Genomic DNA, 24,971 nt, shown 5'->3' with positions numbered 1-24,971 from the left:
TGTATGTACACAACATCACCCAAGCTCACCACTCAGGGTTGGTTAAGCTTCTCCTTTCCTTTACCTGCACCACATAGCACCCATGAGCCAAGGCCCAGCAAGAAAACACAATAAGACATGATATAATATCAACAACGATCATAATAACCATTCAGGACTATCAGTTCAAACAAATAGGTGACAATAGCCAAAAGTCACAATAATGAGCATCGCTCCTTCTAGCCATGTGACGATAGGGTCACCAGGGCTTAACGGATAAGTGATTCTTTCATAAGTTTGTTCAGGACAGGTGCATGGTGATTGGTCACCAACATAACCTTCCTCTCGACTCTAGAGTCGAAGCTATGGAAAACGTCCCCTAGCCATGTGACAAATGGTCACTGGGGTCATACACCTTGGCTATAGTCATCTGGTCGTAGACCAGGCAAGCGCTTATAAGTTCTTCGACCTTAGGGTCGGTCCCGCATTAATGCCACAGAGTTATTCAATGCGTGATCATCGACTTTAGAGTCGGTCCCTAACTAGTCAGTGTCTTAAACAGGTAACCAGCGTTCACTAGCATTTAATATGCAATCCATGTCCACATATATTAACCAAGATGCCTCAATATCAAACCATGCATGTCATATACCTATACAGGGTGCAACTGTAATCATACACTGTTTTCTTACCTCTGGTTCGAGTGAGAATTATTAGATGAACGACCCCTGAGAACGATCAACCTTTAAATTCCTTGACGGTCACCTGGTCATAACCAAATTATAGGATTCATTAATAAAAATGATAACTGAGGGTTCCCAAACCAAATCCCAGCCCCCGAGACATCAAATACTACCCAACCGGGTACTAGGTCCAACCCCGAGGCCTAAGGTTTGAATCCCCAAGTTAAAAACCACATTTTGGCAAAATTGACCTAAAGGGTCGCGACCCTCCCCTGCTGCACCGCAGTGCACCCTCAAACAGAGAGGGCTCCCCTCTGCCAAACGCCAAGGGCCGCGGCGCACCACAGCCGCGCCGCGGTGCCCAGCCCAGACCAGCAACCGACCATACACGAACCCAGTTTTTCCCCTGTGCTCCTTCCTCTCAAACCAGCCCCTCAAACCATCTCTAAACCTCCTCCAAACATATAATTAAACCCCCAAATAACACCCTTAGCTCACTCTCATCAAATCCCAATCAAACCAACACTAAAACTCCCTTTGATTCTCACTTCACACATTAAAATCATGAACTGAAAACCAAAAGTAAAACAGAGCACCAGCTGTGATAAATGACCAAAACTCACCTTGAAACCTATTTTGAACCTCCCACACAAGCTAAATCAAGTGCACCAACCCAGCCTTTAAGTTTCCCTTGGTTGAATCCACACCTAGAGCTCAAAACCTCAAAGGAGATAATGGAGGAAGTTGTGTACGGGAAGGATAAGGAAGTGTCTCTGTTTTTTTCTGTTTAAATCTACCACCTTCTACAGCCACTTAAGTCACATATATCCACCCCTAAAATGACCAAATTGCCCTTGAGTCATCTAAAGCTTCTCAAGCTATTCTAGGGGTAAAGTGGGCACTTTTCGCTTAACCCGTTAATCATAATTAACGCTTCCCAATTCCCGCTAATCTCAAAATCCTCAAACACCAAAAATTCATATCCCGTTACCCTAAAATCCCCGGTAACGCTATAACCATTAATATCACCCCGAGACTCACCCCAAGCCCCGAGCTCAAACCTGTTATGACCAAACCGATAAATCATGTTTAAAGATCGTCTCATGTCGAAATACTCGAACCAATCCACATTATAATGTGGTCTCACAATATATCATTAACACGCAAACAAATATTCAATTGTACCCTCAACGGGCCAAATTACCAAAACACCCCTGTAAACAAATGTGGACTCACATGCATGCATTTAACATCATATTATAATATAATTCTCATAAACATGCATAAACACATTTAATGGCATAATTAAACAGTTATGGCCCTCCCAGCCAACTAATCCAGCCATTAACCATAATAGGGAATCCGGGGCATTACACCAGTGCTATGCAGGGGAAGCCAAGGGGGCTCTCTGACTTAGTTGATGCCCCAACGCTGGTAGAGGGCGCCCCAGTGCTATGCAGGGGAAACCAAAGGGGTCTCTCTGACTAGGTTGGCACCTTAGCGCTACTCTTGGGTGCCCCAGCGCTGCACCAGTTTCAGCAAAGCCCATTTTTAGAGCTTGGGAGTACTTGGGGGCTCGGGGGATGGTTCCACCACCCCGTTGGGTGGGATTGGAAGTCCCGAGAGCACGGGAGTGGTCCCGAAGTTTGTTTTTAGGGATTGAATCGTAATGAGATTATTATTTATGGTTGTGACTAGGTTACTGCTAGGGCTCGGGACAGATCGTGCTCGAGGGTCGTTTATATTTAACTCGTGCTTGTACCAAAGGTAAGAAAACTGCACCCAATACGTGATGTACATGAATAGAGCTTGGCTCGAATGTTGAATATAGTCTTGATTGGGCGTGGGCCCCTGTAAATGTGCACGATTATGATTATGCATGTGAGTGATTGTTTAAGCATGTCGAATGCTATGTACGTGGATATTCATTATATGATGAATGCCTATTAGCATTATATAATTGAGAAAGGCTTGACTTATGAGTCAAGGACGACAATAGTGCTGAGCGCTGGTCGAAAAGCATTGACTTATGAGTCAAGGGTGGCAATAACGTGTTGAGTGATGGCCGTTTTGGTTAGATCTAATCAAGAGCGCATCATACGCTTGTCCAACCCAATGGTCATGTAAAATTAAGTGCCGGGTACGCTGGGCCAGCTCTGAGGATGGTTATACAAAGGATAGGGCAATGGGTTATTAGTCCCATATCCTAGGGTGTTATGCCCCAATATGATTTATTAATCATGTATTTTGGGCAACGGGACCCGGTATGATTCATTAATCATTTAATTAGGGCAGTTGGCCCCCATATGATGTTGTAGTCATTTATATGAATGGTATGCATGCATGAGTAGGGTTATTACTGCTAAGCATGATTATTATGGTTTGGTAATGTATTATTAACTGCTTATGAGAATGTTCTAGTTTTCTTGCTGGGTCTTGGCTCACGGGTGCTATGTGGTGCAGGTAAGGGGAAAGGGAAGCTGGACCAGCCATGAGTTGGAGAGCTTAGGTGGCGAAGTGTACATATGTAGCTGCTTGACCACCACAGCCAAGGTTGTTAAGAGGAACTAGGGTTAAACCCTATTTTTGCCGCTTAGATCGGCGGGTCGTGACTTTTGAATTGTAATTACCCTTTTGGAACTATAACCAACTTTGTAACAGTTTATTATGGGATCCCATGTACAACTTAATGTTTTAACGAATTGACTATTCCTTTTGACCGAACTTTTTAACCCTAAACTGTTAATCATGTTTAGTACATGTTTATGGCCAAATGACTTGTTTAATGAGCCTAACACTATTTAAAATACACAGTGTAACAGTCTTAGTTATCCAGGGTGTTACAGCCAGCTACCTCCTCAAGCTATAACACTCGTACACTAGAACTATCGGCATCACTGTTAACAACAGAAGTCTGGGTGTGTGGAGTGGAAGGTGGATCATCGGGCTCATATTGGAGGACATGCTGAGAGCATGTGTGTTGGACTTTGAAGGGTCATGGAGTAAATATTTGCCTCTGATAGAGTTTACCTATAACAACAACTACCAGTATACTATTGGAGTGACACCTTATGAGATGTTGTATTATAGGAAGTGCAGATCGCCCATTCACTGGGATGAGATGGGTGAGAAGAAATATTTGGGTCTTGAAGCAGTTCAGAGGACCACTGAAGCTATTGAGAAGATTAGAGCTCGGACAGAAGAGTTATTCAAACCCAAGACGGAGGAACGTGGAATTCCAGGTGGGAGACTATGTCTTCCTTATGGTTTCACCACTGAGAGGGGTGAAGAGATTCGTGAAGAAGGGCAAGTTGAGCCCTAGGTTTGTGGGACCATTTGAGATCTTGGAGAGGGTTGGTCAGGTGGCCTATAGGTTGGCCTTACCCCTTGCATTGTCTAGCGTGCACAATGTATTCCATATTTCCATGCGGAGAAAGTATGTATCAGATGAGACTCATGTATTAAGTTATGAGGATCTGGAACTGGAGACAGACTTGACCTATGAGGAGCAGCCAGTTCAGATTTTAGACAGGAAGGACAAGGTCCTGAGAAACAAGACTATACCTTTAGTTAAGGTATTATGGAGGAACATCAAGGTCAAGGAAGCAACCTGGGAGCTGGAAGCAAATATGCAAACTCAGTATCCCGAGCTGTTCAGGTAAAATTTCAATGACAAAATTTTTGTACGGAGGTGATAGTTGTAACGTCCAAAATTACCTAACAAGGCTTAGGGCCTTGATTAGGGGGTCAGGATGGCAGTATATGGAATTATATGTGTTATTTGATTGTGATTATGTGAGTTATATGATAATATAACTAGTTATGCATGCTTAGGGATATTAAATATACATGTGGGTCGTTTCTTATTAGAAGAGCAACTTTCGTAATTTGGCTCGTTATGGGCATAATTGTATATATGTGCATATATGTGATAGACCACATTATTATGTGGGTTTATTAGGGTTACTCGACACGAGACGATCCTATGGAGCAAGTTAGCAGGAAAGTCACAACGGGACCTAGTACCCGACTCGGGGCGAGTCAAGGGGTATTTTAGGTATTTAGCATTAAATCGGGTTATCAGATAATGGGAATGAATAATTGAGGATTTATTTGGAGTTAGTGAGATTAGGAGGGATAACTGGGGATTTTGACCATTTTTCCCTCGGGGACGTTTTTGGTACCTCGAGCCTCGGGATTAGCTTAAGTCGTTTACGCCTCAAGGAAACAAAGCATAAATATACAAAAACACTTGACACTCTCAGAACCAACTCCTTCTCTCACACTCCTCTTTCAACTTCCCTAAGTGTGTTCTTAAGAAGGCTAGACACCAAGGAATTGAAGGCTCGGGTTAGAGTTCGGATAGCTTGTGGCTAGGGGATCACCATTCACAGCTGAGGTAATGTTTTAATCTCTACTTTTAACTGAATTTTGTTAGAGTTATTAGTTGTTCTTGAGGTGTTCTTGAGCCTTATAGCTCAAGAGTTGAATTGGGAGTTTTGCATCTAGGTTTTAGTTAGGTTTTGTTGCTGGGAGGATATTAAAACTATTATGATGATTGAATTGTTGTTTAAGGGTGGAATTGGGGTGGTTTTGGTTGAGTTTGTCTGGAGAAAATTGGAGGAATTATGGGTTCGCAGGGTCAAGTCGCGACCTTGTTCTTGAGGCGCTGCGACCCAACCGAACCCAGGGCCCTTGGGGGCTTCTGTCTGGGAGGCGCGCCGCAACCCTGAAGGGTAGGTCACGGCCCGTGTTCCATTTCCAGGGGAGGAGGGCCTCTGACTTGAGGGGCACGCCGCGACCCTCAAGGGCAAGTTGCGACCCGTGTAATGACCCAAATTTCCTAATAAGGCTTAGGGCCTTGATTAGGGGGTCAGGATGCCAAATTTTGGAATTATGTGATTATATGATATTTATGTGTATCATTATGTGATTATGTGAATAATATCATAATATGACTTGATATGCATGTTTAGGTGTATTAAATATGCATGTGGACCAATTTCTGTTTAATTGGGTAATTTTCATAATTTGGCCCGTTATGGGTATATTTGGCATATATGTGGTATGTGTGTGGTATTTCATTATTATTTGGTTATGCTTGGGTTACTCAGCACGAGACGATCTTAGGAGGCAAGCCAGTGGGAAAGTCACAACGGGATTCATACTTGACTCGGAGCGAGTCAAGGGGTATTTAGCACATTACCGGGATATTGGGCAATGCGAATAAATATTTGATGATAAATTGGGAGTTAGTGAGATCAAGGGGAAGTTATGGGAATTTTTACTATTTTACCTCGGGGGCGTTTTTGGGACCCCGAGCATTACGATTTGCTTGAGGTTACTTAAGCTCGAAGTAACCTGTCATAATTATAAAAAGAACGTTCAGAATGTTCTATCTCCCTCCCATTCCATTTTCGACACTCGTTTGCATTTTCGAAGGAAACTTGAGTTTTAGGACTCAGATTCAAACAAGGATCAAGGCATAGCGATTCTAGGGAAGATTGGAAGCTTATTAGCCGGAGGATTTAGTTGGGAAATGACTCAATCGGAGGTAGTCCAAGTTTTAAGTTATAAGTTTTGAAAGTTTTTAAGCTTTGATTGGATTTTATGTTTTGATGAGTTTTTGGATGAATTGAAGCTTGCGTTTTATTGCTTGTGAATAATTGGGATGTTTGGGAACTTTGATTTTGGGATTTGGATATGTTTGGGTAGGTTTTAAGTGGGAAAAGTCGAAGGATATGGTTGGTTTCGTGGTCAAGTCGTGACCTTGTTCTAGAAAGTCGCGACTTGGATGAAGCCAGAAGCCAGGGGGAGGAAGCCTAGGGGGGGCACCGCGACCCAAGAGGGGTCAAGTTGCGGCCCGCACCTAGAGCCCAGGCAAGGGGCTCTCTAACTTGGGGCAAGTCACGACTCACTAGGCCAAGTCGCGACCGGCTTGTGCATTTTTGCCTAGATTTGGTTTTTAATCGTGGGAACTCAATTTTAAGAGCCTGGGATCGATCCTACTAACCAGTTGAGTAGGATTCGACGTCCCAGAGGCTAGGTTTGAGTTTGGAAGTATTTATTTACTTATTTTGAGGAGGTTTTATATTATGGCTGTGACTAGGTTATCGCTAGGGGCTTGGAAACAGGATCGTGTTTGATGGTCGTTTATTGGTAACCTGTGCTTGGACCAAATGTAAGAAAACTGCACCCAATATGTGATGCATGTGATGCATAACATACATGTGATTAGGGCATGGCATGAATGTGGAATATGAGATTGATCAGAGCTTGAGTCTCTGTAAATGTGCATGGTCATAATTATGCTAGTGAATGTTGAATAAGCATGTTGAATGCCTTATATTTGGATATTTGACATATGATATATGCCTAGGTGCATTGCTTACTTGTGAGTGGTACTGACTCATTAGTCAGAAATGACACTGGTCGTATGGAATTGAGCTATGAGTCAAGAGCGGCATTAGCGTATTGAATGCATAGCCGAAATGATTAGATATAATCAACATAAGCATTAAATGCTTGACCGACCCCAAGTTCGATGAAAACTAAAAGCGCTTGTCTAGTCTAAAGGCTAGTTACTTAGAGCCAGGACCAAAAGGCTCAAGTGACTATAACGTCACATGGATTAGGGTGCAGAGCCCAAGCGCATGACTTATTTGTCACTTATCTGATTAGGGTGCGAAGCCCAAGTGCATGACTTATTTGTCTCTTATCTGATTAGGGTGCGGAGCCCAAGTTCGTGACTCATTTGTCACTTGTCTGATTAGGGTGAGGAGCACAAGTGCATGACTCATTTGTCACTTATCTAATTAGGGTGCAGAGCCCAAGTGCGTGACTCATTTGTCACTTATCTGATTAGGGTGCGTGACTCATTAGTCATTTATCTGATTAGGGTGCAGAGCCCAAGTGTGTGACTCATTAGTCATCTATTCAAAGATGGACACATTAGCCATCTATTCCCAGATTGACTTGATAGTCATCTATATAAGGGCAGTGCCCATAATCATTTATTTATTTGGACTTGTCTGCATGCATGAATAGGGCTAAAACTGCTAGGCATGCTATTATGATTCAGTGACATGTTATTATCTGTTCATGAGCATATTGAGTTTTCTTGCTGAGCTTCGGCTCACAGGTGCTATGTGGTGCAGGTAAAGGCAAAAGAAAGTTGGACCATCCTTGAGTTGGAGAGCTTAGGTGACGATGTGTACATATGTGGTTGCTCGACCACCACGGCTGAGGGTTTAAAGAGGAAATAGGGTTAAACCCTATTTTGCCGCTTAGGTTGGCTGGTTGTAAATCTTTTATTGTAATTAACCTTTAAAATATATTTTGGGATCCCAATGTGTACAGTAAACGTTTTAGTGAAACGTTGTATCTTTAACCAAAAATTTTAACCCTAAATCATCAATCACATTTAGTTACACTATTATGGCCAAATGACTTGGTTAGCGAGTTTAGCACTGTTAAAATGCACAATGTAATGGTCCCCGGATAGTAGGGCGTTATAGCCCGCCTGGGATGTAACGCCCTGGATAGCCAAGACCGTTACACTGTGTACTTATAAAGGTGCAAGACTCGCTAATCAAGTCATTATTTTGAAAACGTGTCACTAGACATGTAAGAGCTAAGGTTAAGAAGGTTTTGGTCTCAAAAGACTCATTTCATATATATTAAACTGTAGTAAACATGGGATCCCATACGAAAACAAAGTTAGAATAAGTTTACAGACTCCCAAAAGTACATGAGTATTCACTAGCCATACTAAGGCAAAATAGAGAGTCTTCAGGTTTCACGTCCTTGCCTAGACCTCAACCGTGGCGGCCGAGCACCTGGCTATGTACATTCTGCTCGTTGAGCTCTCCAGTCAGGGCTGATCTAACTTGCCCTTTCCTCTACCTACACCACGTAGCACCCGTGAGCCAAGGCCCAGCAAGAAAACATCATAAACAACTCAAACAATAATAACAGACAATTAATTCATTATGCATGTTTTCCCATCAGATAATCCCCAACTGATATTCAGCATATACAATCGGATTCAAGATACACTCTATCACATATAACACTCATATCACATAACATTCAGGGCCGACGACTTAGGCCGCACCCTCTGTTTAACCCACTGACTCCGGCCCGCTTAAACCGAGCTCAGTGCATAATAAGCTGTCCTCGGCTACCAGTGGCCGAGCCGCGCCCTGTGCGCTAGTGAAACCCTTGGCACCCTTAGGCCGTTGGTTCACTAAATGGCTTGCATGGCATAATACCATCTTTTCAAACATTTACAATAGGGAGCCCTTAGTCCCGTCGCATATATTCAACCAGGTGTCGTTTTCTTACCTTTAATCTGTGCAATTATTGAATTACGAGCAACGCCTCTCAAGCACGATCCGTTCCCAAGCCTAAGCCTTTATCACCTAGTCACTACCAAAGTATAAGGTTCTGTTATCCCCAAAAAATGGAGATCGATGACGTGGCAATAGAGGTGACAAGTGGCAGTACATGCTCCGTAAAAGACACATTAAATAGTCAATAAATACATTGACTCCTCAGAGTTGTGATAAAGTGACCCGGTAGACTGATGAAGAGTTTTGACTGCTTGAGAAGTGTCATGACCGACCAGGCATGACCTTGTCCGACCAGTCACGTGTTTGTCTGCCCAGGAGTGACATTGCTGCTCAGGAGTGACATTGTCCTACCAGCATGCACATGTCCTACCAGCATTGGCATGCTAGAGGAGAGTGCCATGTTAGACGAGAGACATGGCATGCTCGAGGAGAGTGCCATGTTAGACGAGAGACATGGCATGCTAGAGGAGAGTGCCATGTTAGACGGGAAACATGGCATGCTAGAGGGGATTGCCATGTTAGACGAGAAACATGGCATGCTAGAGGAGATTGCCATGTTAGAGGAGAGACATGGCATGCTAGACCAGAGAACGTGCCATGTTAGAGGAGAGGAGTGCATGTCCTACCACCATGCACATGTCCTACCAGCAAATGCATGTCCTACCAGCACTTGCATATGTCCAGCATGCATGTGTCCGACCAGCACTTGCATGAATGGTCAGTAGGAGATATGGGTCGACCAGATAGAGGAGGACTAAGTCAAGATTCCCAGAAACGGCTTCAACAAGAACTGGTCTTGGCACACGCGGGAATATCTCATTTTTCCCCACAAATTGGGTGTTCTGTTAAATTTTGAATATTTTTGTAATTTAAATATAATAAGAATAATAAAATATCCCGATTCTAGGGGATATCAGATGTATGATCGTAAGCCTATAAGTACATGGCTTATGAGATCAGAAGGGGGCTTCTTCTTCTTTTTAGACTTTTTGGGAAATTTTGGGTCTGAGTTTTCTAGAGAGAGAAAATGCTTGTATCTGAAAGAACTCTTGTAATCTGTACTGAAGAAACTCAGTTGGCTCAATTCATCTGATCTTGAGTACAGATCTATAATCACAACTCTAAGTGGATTAGACTATTACCAACATATTGGGGCTGAACTACTATAAAAATTGTGTGTGTTATTTACTTTCTGTTAAAAACTGTCTGTGTCGTTTTATTTCTCTTGAAGGTTTATCATTTTTGACGTTCTCACGTCGTTGGCCAAAAACGCGGTCAACAGGTTCCATTAACACTCCGATATAGGTTTCCAGTTACAAAACTAACTCCCGGGAATCCAAATTCCACCAAGCACGGTGGTGAAACCAATCTCGAGCACACTAGACCACTTTCCCGTGCCTAAAACCCTCAAAAACTCATGTGTGCAACCAAGGGCTGCGGCCCCTGAAGCCTAGCCGCGGCCCTAGCCTCAAAACAGAACCACACCCACGCTGAACTGCACACGCGTCGCGACCCTTGCTTTGGGCGCCGCGGCGCCCTCCCTTGGCCGAGCCTTCTTGGCCCTTTTTCATCCTAGGGCCGCAACGCTCTAGAACAGAGCCGCGGCCCTCCCCTTCGTGCCCAGAAAACCCATCATTTCTAAGCTTCAAACCTCACCTTAAACCATCCCAAAGCTCCCCAACTCACAACCAATTAATCCCAACTCCTTTAGCATGACTTAAACAGCATAATTCCACAGAAAACACAGCCTAACACACACTAATCTTCTCTTTTTAATTTCTGAAACTTAAGAGCTATAGACACTCAAACCAGCCATTCAAACCCAATTTAAAACCTCTAAACCATGAGTTGAAACTTACCTTTTCTGTTGAATCACTTCACCAAGCCAAAGCCAAGCTAAGTCCCCAAGTTTCCTCCTTAATCCTGCCTTAAAACATCAAAACCATATTTGCTTCAACACTTAACCAAAACCTAGAATTCTAACCACAGAGAAGAAAATTAAAAGCTTGCCTTAACCCTGTTTTAGTTCTTGATAAATCCCTGAGCTAAGCCTCCAAATCACCCTCCTTCAATCCTCTAAACTCCAGCTGAATTCTAGCAAATTCTCCTTAGATTTCTGTGTTTTCTCCTTGTTTTCCTTAAGAGAGAATAAAGTGGTAAGGCTGAGAAAATAAGGTCGGTTTATGTTTTCTAAAGACTTCCTTATGTCTATCTTACTCGCTAAGTTAATCCCGAGGCTCGGGGTGCCTGAACCGTCCCCGAGGCCAAAATGGTAAAATCCCCCAATATTCCCGCCTAGACATCCTAACCTCAAATATATCTCCACATATTTATTTTCATGACCCGATAGTCCAAATCGCTACCCGCTATCTAAAAATACCCCCGACTTATCCAAAGTCATATCTTAAGTCCCGCTATGACTTCTCTCGCTATCTGACCCTAGAATCGTCTCGAGTCGTGCTCTGCGAACCTGTCCACATAATAATGTGGTTCTCACATATATCACATATTTATTCCATATCACATTACCACATAATATCATCAATTATCATATAAACATTACTAAACATATAATTACTCATTTAAATCACAATTTTTCCATTAATGCCCTCCTGGCACACTAATCAAGGCCCTTAAGCCTTATTAGCGATTTTGGGTCGTTACATGGGATGTTTTGGCCATGGTGAGTTTTTAGTTACGGGAATCTTTTCCTTAGGGCTCAGGATTGATTCTACTACCCGGTTTAGTAGGGCTTGGGCCCTGAGAACGATTATGTTTAAGTTATCGCTTCACTTTTTGGTTAAATATACTTGAATATTGTATACCTGCTTAAGTGTTACATGACTGTTCACATGGTTTGCGTGGCTACGGCTTGGCCCAGTCAAATAAGCATGGTTATTACTATGATTGCGATTACTTAATGATGTCATGTGATTAATATGTGTGCATGCTTGTATTGTTGAAGTATGCCTATCCACATCTATTTCTATATCAATATTCGAATACCTGGTTTAGGGCTTAACTTATTAGTCAAGGACGAAAATAGCGTGTTGCACGCTGGTCGAAAGGCTTAGGCCTAAATCAGCAACGTACTATTACGTTGGCCGACCCAATGGTCGTTGGAAAACCAAAAGTGCTTGGCTAGCTTTATGGCTAGTTACCCAGAGCTAAGGGCGAGGGCCCCAGGTGACTATGGTCACATAGCTAGGGCATAGGGCCCTAGAGTTGATTCTATGGTCAACTCCTCAAGGAAGCGACCCCATAATGGTCCAATGACCATTTATCTGTACTTGTATGTCTGTATGAATAGGTTATTACTACTGGACATGCTAGATAAATATCTAAAAATTTGTACTTCCTGTTCATGCACATGTTTAAGTTTTCTTGTTGAGCCTTGGCTCACGGGTGCTTTGTGATGCAAGTAAGGGAAAAGGAAAGCTTGACCAGCCATGAGTTGGAGAGCTTCGGTGGCGGCGTGTACATATGCGGCTGCTTGTCCACCACGACCGAGGATATCTCAGAGGAACTAGGGTTGTAGCCCTGATTTTGCCGCTTAGGTCGGTCGACTATAATTTTGATGTATATACACCTTTTTAAAAGTTTGGTTGTAATATTTTGGGATCCCATGTATGTATAAACTTTTTAAATAAAAGTCAACAGTTCCTTTGACCAAAATTTTTAACCCTAACCCTTGACGTTAACCTTAGTTACACGTTTATATCCAAATGACTTGATTAGCAAGTCTGACACAATTTAAAGTACACAGTGTAACGGTCCTTGATTAGGAGGGCGTTACAGGTCCCATAAGGGCAGGTAAGTTGTTTTATAATGATCTTCAAGTGCTACAGCAATTTGATTATAACCAGAATACCCATCCAAGAAACAATAACAGTCTCTCCCAACCAATCTATTAAGCATTTGATCCATGAAAGGAAGAGGAAAATGGTCCTTTCGGGTGGCATTATTGAGCTTGCGATAATCCATGCATATCATCCACCCAGTCACTGTTCTTGTAGGAATTAATTCATTGTCTTTATTTCGAACAACAATCATTCCTCCCTTCTTTGGAACACATTGAACTAGACTGACCCAAGAGTTGTCTGAGATTGGATAAATAATTCCAGCATTTAACCATTTAATAATTTATTTCTTCACTACTTCTTTCATAATTGGATTTAGCCTTCTTTGCCCCTCAATGGACCTTTTTTATCATCTTCTAGCAGAATTTTATGTATACATAGAGAATGACTAATCCCAGGAATATCAGCTATGGTCCAACCAATAGCTTTCTTGTGTTGCCTCAGGACATCCAACAACTTTTCTTCTTGTTCAGCACTTAACTCCCCTGAAATTATTATAGGAAGTATAGATGAAGGTCCCAAGAATGCATATCTCAAGTGTGATGGTAAGGCTTTCAACTCTAACTTTGGTGGTTCTTCAATAGATGGCTTTGGAACTTTAAAAACTCGAGATGACAAATCCAAGGGTTCAAACCAAGTTCTAGTTTTCAAACCTTGAGAACTTGTTTCCAACCAAGCTAAGCATTCCTCCTCTTCATCATTTTTTGGCTCATACAACATAACTCTTTTTAAAGGGTCTTCATCCTGGATAGTTTCCATGACCTTGGTGGCTAAAAAATCCACCACAGAGATGAGTGAACATTCTTCTATTTCAGCTGGGTACCTCATGGCCTTAAAAACATTAAAGGTGACCTTCTCATCCTGGACTCTCATGGTAAGTTCTCCTTTTTGCACATCAATTAGATTTCTCCCCGTAACTAGGAAATGCCTCCCTTGAATAATTGGCACTTCCCTATCTGCTTCATAATCAAGGACAATAAAATCAGCATGGAATATAAACTTATCTACTCGAACCAAGACATCCTCATCTTGCCATCAGGATGGGCAAGTGATCTATCCACCAGTTGCAAAGCTACTGTAGTGGGTCTTACTTCTCCAATGCCTAATTGCTTAAAAACTGACATATGCATCAAATTAATGCTTGCCCTCAAGTCACATAGAGCATTCCCACTATAAGAATTCCCAATGACGCATGGAATGGTAAACCAACCAGAATATTTCATTTTAGGTAGCAGCTTATCTTGTAAAAATGCGCTGCATTATTTAGTCAAGGCCACAATTTCAAACTCACCCAATCTTCTTTTCTTTGTCAAAATATCTTTCATAAACTTGTCATAACTAAGCATTTGCTCAATTGCTTCCACCAATGAAATATTAATGTGTAGCTGTCTCAAAACGTCCAGAAACTTCTTAAATTGATTATCTTGCTGTTTATTCTGAAAACGCTGAGGAAATGGAGGCTGCTGAAATTTTGAACTTTCAAGGAAAATTTTCTGCGGCAATGTTGCAGCATCAAGCACAAAATCAACTTTTTGTACACCAGAATTTTCTTGATTTCCTTTAACCCTTGCCTCATTTTGGATCGAAGGGGGCTTTTTTTCATGCACCGAATTCTTCTTCAGGGCTTCCAATTCCTTGCCACTATGCAAGGTGATTTCCTTACAATGTTCTTTGCCCGAATTTCTTGGATTTTCGTTGTCACTTGACAAACTCCATTGGGGTCTATTTCTTAACTCATTAGCGAGCTGCCCAATTTGGTTCTCCAAGTTTCTCAAAGAGGCTACCTGACTCTGAATTATGGCCTCTGTTTTATCCATGTAAGCATTGGTTTTTGACATGAAGGCCTCATTATTCACCAAGTGTGTTTTCAACAAAGATTCAAGGGAGTTAGAAGATTCCCCTTGTTGTGGCCTTGACTGAACATAACCAGGTGGATAAGCTGGCCTTTTAGGTGCATTGACATTATTAGAGGCAGCCCCTTGATTGCTCCATGAAAAGTTGCGGTGTTGCCTCCAAGCCGGATTATAGAAGTTTGAATTCATTCCTCTATTATTATTATTATTATTATTATTATTATTATTATTATTCCCCATGTAGCACATCGATGCCGGATTTGATGGAAAATTCTCAAAAGTGTGAGTATCACCACAATAAACACAAGATACATTCTCCACTTGAGCCATGGGCTATGCTACAGCTGAATTCACACCCATATTCATAGTTTTCAGCATGTTTGAAATGGAAGACACTTGGGCTGCCAATGAGGTGATAGCATCCAACTCATGAACACCCGCTACCTTTTTATTGCCCGAAGAAGTTCCATTTGTGGGCCGTTGGTAGTTGTTGTCGGCTATTCTTTCTAAGATCTCACAGGCCTCATTATAAGACTTGGCCAAAAGTGCTCCATTAGCTGATGCATCTACTACCATCCTCGTATGAGCACTGAGACCATTGTAGAAAGTCTTCATTTGGATGCAATGTGGTATACCATGGTGATGGCATCTCCTTAATATTTCTTTGAATCGCTCCCATGCTTCATAAAGAGATTCCTCATCTTGTTGATGAAAAGAGGTAATCTCATTTCAAAGTTTGGCATTTTTAGTGGGAGGGAAGTATTTCATCAAGAACTTCTTTAAGGACTCTCAATGAGTGTCCTAAAAAGTCCAGGAACTTTTGTTAAAAAAAATTCAAACTTTTATGACACACATCAGTTTTTAGGGCTCGCACCGCGTGTCATAAAAGAAATTCTTTAAGGACCTCAATGAGTGTCCTAAAAAGTCCAGGAGCTGTTTTTAGGGCTCGCATCTAGGTGAGTGCCCTAAAAAAGTGTCATAAAAGCCTGTTTTTGTAGTAGTACTAAGTCCATTAATCACTTAATTAACTCAATTTCTTACTAAAGTTGATCAATATAAACAATTGAGTGAAAAGCATCAAATCCCATAGATTAAAAATAAAGTTCCAAGTCTTACATAATAGGGTTCAAACAAAGGTCTTAGCTACTCTAAAATTTAGTTCATATTCAAAAATCTTAAAACACACTCATTCATTGTAAAGACCCGACTAACTTAAAGACCTCGAACCTTTAAAACTACTAAGACAATAACTACTATCATTTAGATACATACATAAAATAATAAAACTTTATTATAGAAAATCCAAAAATATGGGATCCCATTGTTATTACATAAAGTCATAAGGAAAATTAAACCTTTATTTTTAAATGTTCAAATGCTAAATGCGGAAATCATAAATACATAATAAAAAGACTCAAATGTCAACGTCATCCTTGATCGATCCCATCGACCCATTCCTTTAGTCCTCACCCAATACACATGCCAAAACCACCTAGGATCCGTCCCGCCTTCCATGTTCATTTATCTGCACAATATAAATAAAAAGGAATGAGTCTAATACCCAGTAAGGAAAAACTACTAAAGTATAACATATAACATAAGACATAAGACATAAGACATAAGACATAAGACATAAGACATAAAACATAAAACATAAAACATAAAAATGGACTATAATATTAATGACCATTAACTCATTACCGTAGTATGTGATAGAAAACACTATAGTCCTCTTGCTACTATTTAGAGGTAGGTTTAAACACAACTATAGTCTATGATAATGATAAAAATCTCAGGATTTGCTATCTAAACAACTATATTTCCCAAGAGACTAAAATACATCAAAATATCGGGATTGCTATCTAAGCAACCATATTTCCCAAGTGACCAAAGACATAAAAAAAACATACATACAAACACATAGCACATAAAATCTAACTTATTTTCCTTACAAAAAATTGGGGTATTGGAGACAAGTGCGGGATTGTCAACTCCTAAAACCAAACAGTAAAACCATAAGTTTCCTAAAGAGAATAAGATGAAAAGGAGATCTAAACCATCAAGATAAGAACTTACCAAAAAAAAAACCTTAAGTTTCAAGAAATCAAGCACCTAACCAAAAGCCATTATAACGAGTTATGATTTGAAGTAAAAGGAAAGAATAAAAGAAATAGCAATGGACTAAACCTGAGGTTTAAGAGTACCTTAGATAGCTTAGAGCTTCGATCTATACCTCAATACCAAAATAACACTCTAGCTTACTTCCCAAGTGTTTAGAAAAGCTTAGGTTTGAAAGCTTTTAACCCCAAAATCCTAGTGTTTCTCTCTAGAACAAAATTAGCAGCTTGGAGGCTCTGAGAAGTGTTTGAAAGATGATGCAAATGGCTGAGTGAAGGGTCCTATTTATAGAGTTCAATGAGTGAAACTAATTCCCATTAAAATGAATAAAATGAGATTTTTCGCTCAACAAATGCCCAGAACTCAGTCAAAATCATTCAAGAGCAAGTCCAAGTTGTTGAGGGCTGTTTTTAGCTTTGGATTCCACAGATTTTCAAAAATGGCTGATGGAGCTGATATATCACCCCTTATAGGCGATATATCGCATGCCCCATTTTCCCGAGGCTTCGTGGTTTCGTTCATGCGAAGTCAACGTGTTTTCTGTATGAGCATAGGTGATATATCGACCCTTATAGCTACGATATATCGGCTTACGCTGATATACTAAACCTCATTTTTGCACATTTTCAACACACTTGAAGTTGTTTAAACCACTTTGACTGAGTAATACGAGATCCTAACATCTGAGGGAAGGTTCTAGACTTCCTAGGTTTATCCTTTATTATTTTATTCATCTAAAATCCTTAAATCCTTAATAAACATACATGTGACAAATGTCACGTTCTTAATTATTCTATCTAAACCTTAGGTTATAATAAATAATATTTCTAGGACCATCTTCAATAATTAAACCTTATGATAAAATTAATATTTCTAAACTATAGGTTAAACTTATAAAATCCATAACTATCCCTATGTTTAAGGGATCTGATGTAATCTGTTATTAAATCTCAAATATCATGGGATATAACCGCGTACGTAGTATCTAATGCATTTAATGACATTTATTTTAATTGATTTGTATTATATCAACCCGAATTCTGTGGGAAGATATTTGGAAAAACACTATAAATAGAGTGGGATGATTCATTTGTATGGATTAAGAGACTGATACTGGGAAAAACTCTGTACAATTGCTTCCAGAAGGCTATCAGAGAGTTCCAAGAAGTTAATAGCACAGACTCGTGGACTAGGCAGATTTTAACTGTTGAACCACGTAAAAAATCGTATGTATAATATTTGTTTCCTCTGGTATTTTAGTTTAATTCTCTTCTTTTCTAAGTTGACGAAAAACGGCATCAACACTTGGGTTGCTGAGAGTTCGTTGAAAGTAGGCGGACGAATGAGGTCCTGGACTTTGCCTATAGGTGGCTGATGGAGATCGAGGTTGGGGTCGGAGATCTGGCTGTAGTTTCGCTCGGCTTCACTGTAAGTGGTTGTCAGACTTAATGTTGTCGTTGTGGTTTCAGATCCAGTGGTGGTTTGACAAGGTCGAAGGGAATCGACGAAGGGTCTGTGTCTAGGTGCGATGGGTCTTCGACAATGGGGTTGTTTGTCGGAGGAAAGCTTCAACAATGGGATAGTTTATGCAGAAATGTTCTAGGTTGTGACAATAGGGTGGTGTGACAAGAAATATATGGGATTGGAGAAAATTATTAAAATTTTATTGTTGTAGAAATCTGCGTACTCTCAAATAATCAGATTATTTTATTTGAAGAAGATAATATATTTTGGTTAAATACTAAATATACACATATGTTTTGGGTTGCCATATATATAGAGAGATGTTCAGATTGATTTTATAAGTTAGATATGTGCTTTTGATGTTGTAATGATGATTTGATATTGCTTCTCAGAATAAAATCATGATTTGAAAGATGTCTAAGTTTAAATCACTAAATTTATGAAAAATGATAAATCTGAGCATAACATTATTGATGTTCTTAAAAATATGGGCATTTATTTTAGTTTTTAGGTTTTTAAAAATAAAATAAAACTAATTTTAGTTATTTAAAACTAATTTTTATATTAATTTATATATTTTATTAATTAAAATGTATATAATTATTATTTTTTATTTTAAATCAATTTAAATAATTTTTTATAAAAATTACGAGGTGGACTAATCACATTATGCCACATGTACACTTATTCTATTATGTTAGAGTGGGTACCAACAAAAACAAACAGAACTTGACATTAAGTACTTTTACTGTGAAAAAAAAAATAGATACTAAACCACAAATTTTGTTAAACATTTGATACTTTTGCCGTTTTTTCTTCAATTATTTTTAACATTAAAGTTAATAATGGACTTAAAACTTAAATAGCCAAAATAATATTTTTCTTTAAGTAAATTAAATTTAGAGGGTTGTTGTGTCTTGATGGTGACTGAAATTCCGTTTTTTATGATTACCAACTTAATTATTCAAATTAAATAATTAATTGTTGAACTGTTACAGAAATGTTTAAACAGATACAAAGACTGTTTGAACAGAAACCAGATATGTTTAAACAGTTTGTGACCAGAAGATAAAAACGAACATAAAGTAAAGAACACACGAATTTTTACGTGGTATCAGCAATCTTTGCAGATTGCTACTAGTCCACGAGGCCACGCCTAGAGAATGAAATTTATTAGAAGAATATCTAAACGATTACAAAACCAAATTGACTTATACAAATAAAGACTCCCTCTTGAATTTGTCGCAACTGTTGTAATCTAAACTCCTAATCAAATTTCTGAAGTGCTAAGATCTTGAACTCCCTTCAAATCATAACACTTGCACTTTTCCTCCCGAAAAGTGACTCACGAACAAGACTTCTCCCGAAGCTTGATGACCAATGTCCAAGTGTGTTCAACCTGCACAATTAACACAAAGAAAACAATACAGAAGTACACTGTAATAAACCACTAAGAACTTGTTGGACTCAAGTTCTTCACATAATAAAAAATCTCTCTAAAACTTGAAAAATATTTGGAAAATAATACACCAAGAGAGATAATAAAAAACCAATGACCTAAGGATGATTATATACATTTTAGAATCCCTTTAGGTCGTGGAAAACAAATCAGAAATCAAACAGCCAATAAATGGAAAATCTTCCAAAACAGGAAAGTCAGAATCTGTTCAAACAGACTGGCAATCCGTTCAAACAGATTCATTGAACCTGGACAGTTTTTCAACCCAGTTTCCTTAAATAAATAAGGAAACAATATATCATTTATGATTGCAAGCTGTACACGATTTCTGGGTAACCAATTAAATAAATAAAAATAAATACTAATCATTTCCAATTCAAGAAAAAGATATTCTTTTATAGGAAAATATATATATTTATTTTATTAACACATAAATAAAAATATGAATATAGAAAGACATATTTCAACAAAACAAGAAACTACCCATTTTCGAAATTCACCACAAAATATTACAAAAGAGGAAACTACTAATTTCGAAAATACCCTTTTAATTAATTTTGTCATTATTGTCAAAAATGCCAATAAAGAATTTTACAGTGACCTTCCTTAAATCCTTTTCCATTTCTTTTTTTTCCTCATTTAGATATTATATCTTATACTCTTTTGTGTTGTCATGCATGAGTTTTATCAGCTTTTCAAGCAGAAGCTATGACGGTACTAGTGGCACTTATCTGGGCTCAAGGCTTAGGACTTTATTTTGATGTAGTTTATTTTGACTCTCTATCTCTTGTAATGGTGTTGATCAATAATTCGACTTACCAAAATGAACTAGGAATAATTTGTTCTGACATAAAAACTTTGGGGCGTGATTAGTTCGCGATTGGAAAACTACATTTAAAAAAAATGTATTTCTGAAATAAAAATATGAATTTATAGTAAAAAAAACATGTTTTAAAAATGTGTTTGATTCAGTATCTAAAATTATTTTTGAGTTTTAAAAAACTGAATATGTCATTGGTAGGAAATCTGAAAATATAATAAAGTGATAGATTTGTAAGATTTTAGGATATAATTATTTAGAATTATAGAAAACGTGATTTTCTTGTTTTTGATTTTAGAACACAAAATTAGAATACTGATTTAATTTTATTTTCAAATCCGTATTACAAATCAGTTATTCTTGTAGATCCCACTATTTTTAAGTTTTTACAATGATAAAATAAGATTCAGATACTATACCAATCAGACATTTATTGTCTAATTCTCCGAAGGTATTTCTATCCATGTTGGTTGCAATTTTAACATGGATGCGCATGGATTAGCCAAATATATTTTTTTGCTAAACAATGAGTTTTGCTAGTGGGAAGAAATGCTTCCCCCAATTCTATTTCCGACCAAAAAAAAATTATAAGGGTGAAAGTGAGACAATGGTATAATTTAGAGACACAATTGAAATTAATTATAAATTAAAGAAAGAAAAATAAATTATGGGTTATGGCTTCTCTAACGGCTGAAAAAGAAGTCCGAATTCAAAAATGCTTTGAAGAAAACAAAAAGCGACTCAACGGCTTCTTTAATGATTGGAATATGTTCGAAATCTCAGAACTCATATTCAAGTGCCGTTAAGCCACAAACTCACTGTATCTTCTTAGCCAGAGAGAAGAAGAAGAAGAAAAAACCATCATTATCACCATCACCATGTGATGATGCAGAGAAGAAGAAACTCTTGGAAAATGGGTTGCAGAGTCGTAGCTGCTGCCGAAGAAGAAGATGAAGAAACGGCGTCACTGCCTGAAACGATGTCGTATACGGCGGAGAAAGAGAAACCAAACACTCCCTCCTCGCCTTTCAGAAAGAGGCCACCAAGATGGTCAGACCTCTGGCTCAAGAACTCCAATCCACTCAAACATGTAGTCTCCGCCATGAAACTCCACTCCCTCTCTTCCCCCAAAAACCCCAAAACCAAAACCCAAACCCCCATTTTCTCTGAACTCGACCGGACCCTCCTCTTCTCCGACGAAATCCTCCTCACAATCCTCGCCAAGCTTCCCCTGTCACAGCGTAACGCCAACTCACTCGTCTGCAAAAGATGGCTCAGCCTCCAAGATCGACTGGTACGGTCTCTCAAGCTTCTCGACTGGGGCTTTCTTCAGTCGGGTAGGCTAACACTTAGGTTCCCGAATCTGACCCATGTTGATTTGCTTTCTGGGTCTCTGATTTCGACCCGGAATTCGGAAATTTTGTTGAACCACAAAATGTTTTCGGTTCATATCGGTTGTCGTTTTTCGCCGGAGGCTCAAGCTTTCCAGGCCCACTTGCTTCCACCGGAGGTTATTGATAGAGGGCTTCAAGAACTAGCCAATGGTTGCCCAAATCTTCGCAAAGTAGCACTGGTTGGTGCTACTGAACTGGGTCTGTTGAGTTTAGCCGAAGAATGCGCTACTTTGCAAGATCTGGAATTGCACAAGTGCAACGACAACGTCTTGCGTGGTATAGCAGCATGTGAGAATTTGCAGGTACTGAAGTTGGTAGGCAATGTTAACGGGTTTTATAGTTCAACGGTCTCTGATCTTGGGTTGACAATTTTGGCTCAAGGGTGTAAGAGACTAGTTAAGCTTGAGCTCAATGGCTGCGAGGGAAGCTTTGATGGGATCAAAGCAATTGGGCAATGTTGTCAAATGCTGGAGGAATTGAGTATTTGTGATCATAGGATGGAAGCTGGGTGGTTGGCTGCTCTTTCGTATTGTGAGAATTTGAAGACTCTGAAGTTTGTGTCTTGTAAAAAGATTGATTCTAGTCCTGAACCAGATGAGTATTTGGGCATATGTCCAGCTCTGGAGCGTTTACACTTGCACAAGTGTCAGCTAAGGGACAAGAAGACAGTGAAAGCTTTGTTTACCTTATGCGGGGCTGTTAGGGAGATTGTTTTCCAGGACTGTTGGGGATTGGAGAATGATGTGTTCAGTTTGGCAAGTCTTTGCAGGTAAAGGTTTCTAAACTTGTTAGAGTCTAAACAAGTTACTTGGATGATCATTTGGTGTATGAAACTGATATAGTCATACTGAGATATTTCTATATTTAATATGAGGTGCTTTTGTTATTACAGGAGGGTGACTTTTCTGTCCTTAGAAGGGTGCTCATTGCTAACAACAAATTGTTTGGAGTCAGTGATCCTTTCATGGAAGGAGATTGAGAGTCTCAAAGTAGTAGGGTGCAAAAGCCTCAAGGATGGGGAAATCTCTCCTGCATTGTCTAGCTTATTCTCCATCCTTAAAGAGTTGAAATGGAGACCTGACACCAAATCTCTTCTTGCATCAAGTGTTGTTGGAACTAACATAGGGAAGAGAGGTGGTAAATTTCTCAAGAGGATATTGGACCATAAGTTGCTACATTTCGATCAAAGCCTGTTACACCTTTGATCTTGATCTGCTGCGCATACAAGAATAATTCAAGTGGACGGTGCTTAAGGGGTCTTGTCATGAAGACTTAAAGCAAGAGTTTATGATTATGTTGTTGTTGTCCATTTAGGATGATTTTGACAGAGGACGATCATTCTTCATTATCTTCTTCATGTAATCTAATTGTATGACATTCGTTCTACTTAACTCTTGTTAATTTTTCTTATGAGTAACATTAGTGTCTACAATGTACAAATGTGACCGTAAACTTAGTAGACTTGCAGTTGCAGAGCAAAATATTATGTTAGTTTTGTAGATAGGGGGAGTTTGGTATCGGGTTTGGTTTGGTGGGAATGAGAATATCAAATTTAACTTATGTTTGGTAAATTTATTTTTAATGGCTTGAAGATTTGTGTTTCCAAGTAGGTCATAATTTTTTAGCTTTATTTGAGAGTAATCTTAACCTAAATTCCTTAATCTAAATCTCTTCTAACTCTACTCCCCCAAACCCAAACCATATGGTGCACTTCAATGTTTAGCGTTGTCAATTTAAATAGATTTTAGTTCAAGGTGTATATGGTGAATTCAATTCTCCATCAATTATCGAGCTATATAAAATTTGGATAACATTAATTAATATTTTCAGGTTATTATATTTGTTGAAAGAGTGCTATTTTTTTTCACTTGCAGTCGCAGAGCAATATCAGTCAGTTTTGTAAGTACATTAAAACCTAATTTTATTACCGTAAAGAAATTATAATATATACGCAGCTAAAATTATTTTGATTTCAACAGAAAAATATTTGTGTTAGCAAGTTATTGCTTATATTTATGTTGACTTTATATTAGCTTCTTACAAACTCAAAGATTTAATACAACTCTACATAATAAATTATCGTCTAAAATAATTTTAGATAAATATTTTATTTTAACTTAAAAAACATAATGTATATTATTATTATTATGTAAAAGCGGGACTTAAGAAAATTATAATTTGCGTAGAAATTATTCCTCTTTATATCTTACCTAAATTGAGATTATTACTTATAATACATAATACATATAAAAATTTAACTATATAAAACATAGCATCGTCAATTTAAATTCTAGTTCAAACGAGATATATGGTGAATTCAATTTTATTAATTCTTGAGCTATATAAAGATTTGGATAACAATAATTGATTATTCAAGATTTTTATATTTCTCAAAAAGTTTTTTCTAAGAAAATTAATTTCTTTTAGTCTTCTGACTCAAAAGTATCGAAAATTTAGAAGACAATTAAAGGTTGTACTCAATAAATGGGGTCATAGACCTGAGCTAGGGTATTGCACCTCTCCTCGCAAAAAAAAGTTCCCAGTTTGAATCTCATTTCTTAATATATATATATATATATTTATATTTATATTGTACAATTTTATTATTTTATTTATAGAATTTATTAATTATTTTATTAAATTTATATTAATGTCATATAAATTTTAAAATAAATATTTTATTTTAATTAAATAATTTATTTATTTTTGTTTAAATTTATATTTGTTATAATTTTTAAATTTGAGAGTAATAACATAAGATTATATATTATATGTTTAATGTAATATTAAATATTATAAGTGAATTTTAAATTTAAGTTTCTTACTAGTTTTTTTTAAAAATAATTTGTTGCTAATTCAGAACATATTATATTATATATTTAATATGATATTATTATAATAAGTGAGTTTAAGTTTAATAAAATTTTATTTAAGTTATAAAAGATATGATTTTATTATTTTTAAAAATTTATCATTGTAAAATATCT

At 38.4% G+C, this 24,971-nt stretch overlaps 1 protein-coding gene and 1 non-coding gene across 2 annotated transcripts; both read left to right on the top strand.

Moving 5' to 3' along the window:
• The first annotated feature begins 15,360 nt into the window (after positions 1 to 15,360).
• On the top strand, positions 15,361 to 15,467 carry LOC133798803 (small nucleolar RNA R71). Its single transcript, XR_009876021.1, has one exon. It is a non-coding gene; the product is annotated as a small nucleolar RNA R71 (small nucleolar RNA).
• A 5,868-nt stretch (positions 15,468 to 21,335) lies between these two features.
• LOC133798040 (F-box protein At5g07670-like) lies at positions 21,336 to 23,394 on the top strand. Its single transcript, XM_062236212.1, has 2 exons — positions 21,336 to 22,753; positions 22,877 to 23,394. The coding sequence occupies exons 1-2, from the start codon at positions 21,474 to 21,476 to the stop codon at positions 23,187 to 23,189; spliced, it is 1,593 nt and encodes a 530-aa protein (XP_062092196.1). The 5' UTR covers positions 21,336 to 21,473; the 3' UTR covers positions 23,190 to 23,394.
• Positions 23,395 to 24,971: the final 1,577 nt, after the last annotated feature.

This window comes from Humulus lupulus, chromosome 8 (assembly GCF_963169125.1).
Source record: "Humulus lupulus chromosome 8, drHumLupu1.1, whole genome shotgun sequence".
Lineage (NCBI taxonomy): Eukaryota > Viridiplantae > Streptophyta > Magnoliopsida > Rosales > Cannabaceae > Humulus > Humulus lupulus.
This window is presented reverse-complemented; position numbering and strand designations above follow the sequence as displayed.

Coding starts and splice junctions, on each gene's coding strand:
- LOC133798040 (XM_062236212.1), top strand. CDS start 21,474: ATGATGCAGAGAAGAAGAAACTCTTGGAAAATGGGTTGCAGAGTCGTA. Junction 22,754..22,876: donor AGTTTGGCAAGTCTTTGCAG/GTAAAGGTTTCT, acceptor TTGTTATTACAG/GAGGGTGACTTTTCTGTCCT.